General features: G+C 35.0%; 1 protein-coding gene across 10 annotated transcripts in view; it reads left to right on the top strand.

Moving 5' to 3' along the window:
- The window catches only part of gria2b (glutamate receptor, ionotropic, AMPA 2b), a 57,132-nt gene extending 51,257 nt beyond the window's left edge, over nucleotides 1-5,875 (top strand). For 2 of the 10 annotated variants that reach the window (XR_003675006.1, XM_028460556.1), the window contains 2 exons: nucleotides 2,229-2,363; nucleotides 4,339-5,875. Coding sequence is in view for 7 of the 10 variants with exons in the window: in XM_028460556.1 (XP_028316357.1) it covers nucleotides 2,229-2,363; nucleotides 4,339-4,365 (162 nt within the window). In the remaining 3 variants the exon portion in view is untranslated. Of the gene's footprint in view, nucleotides 1-2,228; nucleotides 2,478-4,289 lie in introns of those variants that run through there. The other 8 variants (XM_028460551.1, XM_028460552.1, XM_028460553.1 and 5 more) reach the window with 6 other exon arrangements.
- The last annotated feature ends 2,498 nt before the right edge of the window (nucleotides 5,876-8,373 follow it).

An 8,373-nucleotide genomic window follows, 5' to 3' on the forward strand; every position in this document is an offset into this window, starting at 1 on the left:
CCTCTTGTCTCTGTCTCTGAGTAAAGTTCTTTGAGCACGTTTAGCCCTTTTGTAATGGGTCACCCTCGTAAATGGTCCCTGTGCAGTACAAATTTCTCATGTAGATCCAAAAGACATTTCTCTAGCAACCTTCGCCTCTTCTAAGGCTTGATAATCTGTGTACTGTTTGTTCGTTGGTTATTCCATTTTAACAACCAAATCAAAATGACAAGCCAAAACAGAAACACAGAAACACGGAAACATCAAAAATCAGATAAGCAACATTTTTGTGTCTTAAAATTAAAATAACAATAGTGAAATCTTGTTCTTTTTGTGAAAACTTTGTGTCACGGCAAATTTGCGGTTGACCTCATTTGGAGACATGATTTATTGCTCTGGTTGAATGATGGAGTCCAGGCGAGGCATTGATGATTTTATAAAAAAGGTTTATTATAAAATTAAATAAAAAAGGAGTAAAAAAGAAGCATCCTGAAAGAATGAAAGGCAAAAGGCTCGTGGCAGAGCAAAAAGTCAAGACCCACTCTAACTAACAGTTTCACAGCTTAAGCTTTTATACAGATAACAGAAAAAGTTCCACCCTGAGGTGAGGAGAAGGAGGGAGTCAGATGCCCAACAGTGGAAACATTTGAGGATGATGAAGACTCTGTGTTGCACTGAGTACAATACGATCTGTGCTGTTTAATCTAACATGACTCAGCTGTTCAAAAGTGCGAAGAGTAATGCAGTCATCATGTATTAAAACATGACAAATTGTACACATGAACACACATTTGACGATATTATGATGAATATAAAAATTGCCATAACATTTGATATCAACGGACAAGCGAAACCTTAATCACGTCACATTCAGTCAGAGAGAACACGACCAGAGCTGAAGTCCACTGCACCTGGTTTCCCTCCACAGGTCTTGGAAAAAGGTCTCCTCACACTATAGGACTGTTTAGGATATATTTCAGCAGTTTTCTGGTCCTGCTCACATTTTCATGCAGTCTGTGGATGTTTCAGTATAAAGCTTCTCATGTTTTTAGTTTTGTTTTATGGTGGAACAATGGTTAGAACTTCTACGATTTGACACTTTTGCAAAAACAATTACACAAACGAGGAACACCAGTAGATTCATTATCCTTATTTCACATGTCAATCATGTGCATGCTTTTTGTAACATCCTTTTAAAAATGTATATGTGTATTAATATTTTAATTCACCAGTTCATCAGTAATGTGACAGCAATGCGTTGCTAATTCTTTGTCCGGGAGAAAAAGTCTATTCTGCGTGGTGAGATTAAAACATGAATCGCTCGTTCATTGTTTCCCATAAATATCCAAATATCACACGAACAGAATTTAATTTTAAAACAAAAAAAATGCTGCTTGTCTGGTTTTTTGATTTTTCTGTATTTGTGTTTAGGTTTTAAGTAAAACAAAATAACCACACAGTTTATCTACTGGTGCTCCTCGTGTCTTGTGATCAACTTCCGTCTGTGTTGACGGCTGCCGTTAGTGGCTAGCGGTATTATAACTCAAAAAAGCTACTTGTTTTTGCAAAAGTGTCAAATCGTAGAACTTCTAACATCTATTCAACACTGTTCGGTAAAGTTGACATGATATTTACAGATAATAACTCTTTAACGAAACATCATCGACACACAAATTACGCCTCTTTGTGATCATGTGAGGTGGACAACATGCTACAAGATCATTTTTATCCAATGCAGCAGAGAAAGTCCGCCCCCGTCTGTGGGTCTCCCCAGAGAGAGATTAAAACATAAAGTTCTCCTCATAGTTTCCCGTAAATATCCAAATATCACACAAATAGAACAAGATTTAATTTTAAAATGGAAAAATGCTGCTTGTCTGGTTTTTGATTTTTCTGTATTTATGTTTAGGTTTTAAGTCAGTAAAATAAAATAACCACACAATTTAATTATGTTGATTTGGTTTTAAAACTGAATAATCAAAGAACGAACAGGACACTGATTCTTGATTTATCGCTACTTGAAACATTTCATTTTGTCCCTTCAATTTCCATCTTTTTTCAAAAATATCATTATAATTAGAAGAAGAAAAAAAAATACTGTGTTGCATTTGAGCAATGTGATTTGTGTGTGTTTGGAGTTTTTTTTTGTGTTTTTTGGTGATGTTTTCCTTCATCCTCATTGTCAAATCTCACTAATCGTGAAGCCCTTTTGCCCAGCTTCTGATTCCCGTCTCGTGTGCTCTCCGCAGGAGAAGACCAGCGCCCTCAGCCTGAGCAACGTGGCTGGGGTCTTCTACATTCTGGTCGGAGGACTCGGTCTGGCCATGCTGGTGGCCTTGATCGAGTTCTGTTACAAGTCCCGAGCCGAGGCGAAACGAATGAAGGTGGCAAAGAATGCACAGAATATTAACCCAACTTCCTCGCAGAATTCACAGAATTTTGCAACTTATAAGGAAGGTTACAACGTATATGGAATCGAAAGTGTAAAAATTTAGGGGGTAGGGAACGAGGTTTTCATAAATTCCCCCAAATGCACGTTTCTTTTTTTTGGCTCCATTCGTTCCCATTCTTCAGTGTTAAGTGAATGAAGAGGTTGGCCAAAGAACTGTATGCACTGGTGATTTATGATTTAACGAGAGAAAGAGCGAGAGAGAGAAACAACACTCCTGTAAAACCTAAACCCGTGTTCGTCCTGTTAAGTTTCCTTGCTGTTTAAACCCATTTCCATGTATGACTGTTGTTGGCCAGGCTTGTCGTAATAACCTTTCGTCACAGTAACACATTTCTACAACAATGCTTGCAACAGGGTTGGGATGAATTATAATTGTAATTGGCATGAAAATTCTGTGAAAACAATTTCATTAAAAGCAAAACTGGGCAGAGGTGAAAGTAATAGATTACAAGTACTATAATTATGCTATAATTGAGTTGTTTTTATGGGTATTTGTACTTTTTTTGAGTATATTTCTAAATCAATAATTTTACTTGTACTTAAGTATGTTTTAAAAGAAGTCAAGTAATTGTATATATTTCTACACCCAACCATTACTGAGTAAATTGTTATTTTTTGTTATAAAATGATCAACGGACATTGTAAAACTACAAAAAATGAAATGAACTGACAATAATCAAATGCATCATATCATAGCCAACAATCAGATTATGGTTATTTTCTCAGATTTAGAGTTCATAAATCTATACTTAGAGCCTAACATATTTTATTATTTCTAATTGAATGCATTGGTGTACATTTTGACAAACCTTTTATTTTATACAAATGCTTTTGTGGAAAATAAATGTAGTTACAATTGTGAGTTCTTAATTTTTTTGTTTATACATGAGATGTTTACTGTATGCAAGGGAACCGTGACAAGATTTATTACCAAAATTAAACATGAGGGGGGAAAGTAACTTTTATTTTGAGTACTATTTAATTGAGCTACTTTTTACTTGTACTTGAGTTTTTGATGCATGACAGTACAATTTCAATAAAGTAACAGTACTTCTACTTGAATAGAATATATCAGTACTCTTTACACCTCTGAACCTGGGACACAACGTTATAGTTCTATGGCTCACACATACGTAATTATTAAAACATGTTTTATAGGTTTCCTGTCGGTTCTCTTGAGGATCATTATACATTTTTTTAAATAAATACATTTAGGGGTATACTGACCCAGACACCCACACCATAAACATTATAATCAATATTGTCATTGATTAGTAAGCTTATCAAGGAAACCAAGTTATGAAAAACAAATTAGTTAATATTATTTAAAGTATTTTACAGCTGATTTAAGACATGGGTCAAAACTGACCCGTTATCAAAAGAGATGCTAACAGAAAGCTAACACGAGAGGAAGGTTGTCTATGGGCTTTTTTAATAAAGGCTCAATAATTGTGATTAATTGTAATTGAACTTTAGTAACTGAGAATGTAATTTACTTTCAGGGGGGGAATTGGAAAGAAAAAAAAATGCAATCATAATTGAGTTGTAATTGAACATGGATAATTGAAAAGGTAATTGTAATTTTAAAATGTAATTGACCCTAACCCTGGCTTGCAATGACCATGCTGAAGCCCTTGACATGATCACATGCATCTTGGATTGTGTTACTCAAAGACGTCACTTTCAGTTCCCATCTACATTCTCGTGTTTTATGCATTGATATTTTTATATTCCTATAAATGTTGTCATACTGTAGCTTGTCTAACTGGTCACTTCTGTGTCTGTGTATGGTGTGAATGTGATAATGACTGTGCCGGCTTGTGTCTGGGTGTACACGTGACTCTGTGTGTTTTTATAGATGACCTTTGGGGACGCCATGAGGAATAAAGCAAGACTTTCTGTCACAGGGAGTACTGGGGAGAATGGTCGGGTGATGACTCCAGAGTTTCCAAAGGCTGTCCATGCCGTCCCTTACGTGAGACCTGACATGGAACTAGACGTCAGCCTGACAGATCTATCCTGATCAGTGAGAAACTTCTGAGTGCCTTACAGTGGTTTCAATAGAGAGTTTCGTTCTCCGTCTTTTCCCCCTCCGTCAAGTCCAAGTTTTTGTTTTTGTTTTTTTTTTTTTGTTTTTTTGTGGTGAAAAGGAGAAAGTCAGAAATGGGGGCAGCTCATTTTGTCCTTCACAAAAAACTTATGTTCTCACTCACGCCTCATTTTTCAAACCATATTGAACAACTTTTTTTGCGAGTGGAGCTTGAGTACATTTCAGAAGGTTTTGGCACTTTTCCACTCCAAAGTCTTGACGCCGTTCTTTTCCACCGAATTGTCTGAACTGGATCGAAATGGAATTCACGGCTTGGTTGAGGACCTGTTTCATGGATTCAGTGTTTGTGTGAGTCACCATCATTGGGTTGAGATGAAACCAACACACTGGTGTTGTACCCACCAGAGAGGATTTTCAAGCACACTTGATATCATCTGCATTAAGATGTGATATTGTCCTTTTTTTCTAAGAAAATTATCGGGGGGGAAAAAAATATAAAAAAATATTTTGAAGTATTTTCACAAAATAGCTTTTAAAAAACCTTGCTTACATATAGTTGGATTTAATATCTTAATGTGTGAGTTTAAGGAAAGAAAAGAAAAAACAACTCGTAGTTGGAAATTTTCAAAGCCAAATACAGTACAGATGAGGGTAAGATGTTGAATTCATGTAATTATTCCTACTCTTGTATATTTTATTGTTTAACATTTGGTGGTGGTATAAAATAAATGTCAATGCTTGACATTCAACGTCAGAACTGCTATGTTTTTCTTGTTAAAGTTGGTGCCGAATGTTTTATGGGAAACTTTTCTTTGTTTTGTTTTGTTTTTTTTTTTGCATCATTTCTTTTTTGGTTTGTTTTAAGAGGGCTGTTGTTTTACCTACAAGAGTAAAATAACCTGTTTACAAGCAATGAATGGAAACCATCAACAACAACAAAAATAATGGTATTATTAAGAGGCATCCACATGGTTTACATAATGGTTTAAAATGCCAAATAAGTACATGAGCCAGTAGATAACGCTTTAGACTCAATATACTCGATTGCTGTCATCTCAGTGAATGTAAATGATACATTCTGTAACTTTTGTAATTTGGTGTGTAGTTGGTGGCAATGACAGCGCTGATCCAATAGCCTTTTCACTTTTTTTTCCCTGTCTTTATGCATTTTGCATTAATTTGACAATTTGTTGCGCCAGTTGCATGTCGTTGCCACAGATATAAGACATTGTTTCACAACCTGCCAATCATTTGTTTTCATTATATTTGTAAAGTTCTGAGATTAATCATTTTAAAATTGGATATACAATGTTTAACATATACGCATAATAACATATGTTTTTATACATTATAATACATTCAAGTATAAATAAATCAAACTACTTTTGGAAGTATATTTTTCCTGATTCTTTTTTTTTTGAAATGTTATTTTCATTTATGATTTCTGCATTTACGAAACCGCTTAAAGTAATAACTCGTGTTAACTTGTCTTAATTTGTGTTTGTTTGCCTTTTAAACTATTCCATTTAAAGTCCTTTTACTGCAACAAGCAGAGGGGTAAAACTACTCTACTATTCTTGTTATATATATATATATATATGTATATATATATATATATATATATATATATATATATATATATGTATATATATATATATATATATATATATATATATGTATGTATATCTCATCAATAATGTTATAAATCATAGATGCTTATTAATTTGATTGCACATTTAGGCTCTTTAACTGACATTTTGTATATGGAATGTGTGCTAACTTGATTATTTTTTGGGACTTTCTAAATAAAAGTGGTGGATTTCTTCCTATCTGTTGGTTTGGGATTTGTTTAGCTCCACTCCCCAGTCAATTCAAATTAGCTGTCCACTCTTTCATTTAAGATTCATGTTTTACGTATGGAATTAGCTATGGATGCAATTGTCTGGGACACATTTGTGTGTAGGTCACTTATTTAACTCCATATAGCATGTAGGAGTAAAGTAATATTTACTGTATATACTTTACAAAAAGTTGCAGGGACAGATGAATATGGCAATGTTTGAAATGTCATACTAACGTACTACTCATACTAAGTCTGATGTCAAAATGAGTATGTAGTGCGTTCACTTTAGATAGTATGGAAAGATTGAGCACACGAGAAATAAGAATGTATACTATATGCACGGTGAGCACACTAGTCATACTCAATCACCCCATGATGCATTGCGGGCGGAACGTAAAATGGTCGTGGGACCTGCTTCAAACTAAAAGTCAAACATCCCCTTTTCAAAACAAAAGCATTTCTTCTTGTCTTCCATTAGTTTTTAACACTTTTGTAAATAGGGCTCTTGTTTTGAAGTTAACCAAAAGTTTGGTCAGTTGCACAATAGCGAATCTCCAAAAATCTCTGAAATGTCGACATGAAATGTGTTTCCGTGAGTTTTATAGATCCATTGACCACATGTTGATATTCTACTTGGTCACTTTCTCGCTTAAAATGCTTTCAGTACTTTCAAAGGTTGAGAATCAACAGAGATATTTAGCCTCAGTGTGCTTCACTTTTTTGCCGTTGTAGGTTTGAAATGCATCTTGGGAAACTTGGAAGTAAATTTATTTCGAATGAAATGCAATATAGAAATCACTGAACTGGCACAACTTGTCACTAATCCTTGCTGCTCTGTATTTCTAACACAGAAAATAAAACATGACCAAAAACTAATTCTAGAACAAAAAAAGTGTCTTTGGGGTCGCCAGAGATTTTTGAAATGAAAATAGGGTCACGGTCCAACAAATGTTGGGAACCACTGCCATAAAGTAACAGTAACTGAATTCCCAAATTTAAAGTGTAATGTGTTACTACCAAAAGTGTGTTTTCTTGAAGAGTTTATCAACTAGTCCAAAATAGTCAGAATACTTTAGTAAACATTGGGTCTTTAATTCAAATGTATTTATTTTTTTTAAATGGAAGTATAAAACAACATGGACTGTGGCTCTTCCTCACCTAAAGCTGCTCATGAGCTTTATTCACACTTCGTACTCTGCACTCTTCGCACATTCTGTGATCCAAAGCCTTGGACATCAGAGGAGCATTAGTCACCATCTGCTGATAACTTGGCTCAGCTACTGGACACATCTGGTTTGTGAAGGTTCTGCCAGGTGGAGCTCATTTATCTAAATTCAGTGTTTACAACGGGCACTTTACACCAGCTTATATTGGCTTAAATTTTATGAAAAATTATCATTGGCGTAATAGAGCAATGTGAAACTTCATGAGCTTTGTTATCAAAGATTAACATTTATTGGATTTATCTCCGTTAGCGGGCTTCACCTAACCAAACATTCTCCATCAGACAGAAGCTGTATGATGAATCTCGATTACAACTTGCTAAGTGAAGCGAGTTCAATTCAGCCTGGCTACGTGCGCGCTCTTGTGACAGAGGAGGAGATTACAGCGTCAGACCAATCACAATCACGGAAGAACTGTGGAGGACTTAATGTCACAACTGAGGAATAATTCTTTAATAATATGAAAAATTAAAACACATGAATCTGACCAAAAACAACACTGTAATGAATGCAGGATTTGATGAGTGTTAATGCTTAAATTAGTGAGATAATAAACGAAGAATAAACAGATACTCCGATCACTTTCACTTTTACTGTGTCCGTGGCTCTGATGATGCGTTCATACAATCCAGCCTACATCATAAGGTGAAATATATTTACATTTTATGTTATCTTACATGACTGAGGCTGTCAGCGTTACCACATAATACATGAATGAATTATATACTGTAAATAACGGCCTGGAAGCATCTGATGCACCCAGGCTTTATCAGCTGACTAATGTTGGTCAGTCCATCAGATAAAAATCTTTATATTTCCTATAGGA

The sequence above is a fragment of the Gouania willdenowi genome, chromosome 10 (genome assembly GCF_900634775.1).
Source record: "Gouania willdenowi chromosome 10, fGouWil2.1, whole genome shotgun sequence".
NCBI classification, from domain to species: Eukaryota; Metazoa; Chordata; class Actinopteri; order Blenniiformes; family Gobiesocidae; genus Gouania; species Gouania willdenowi.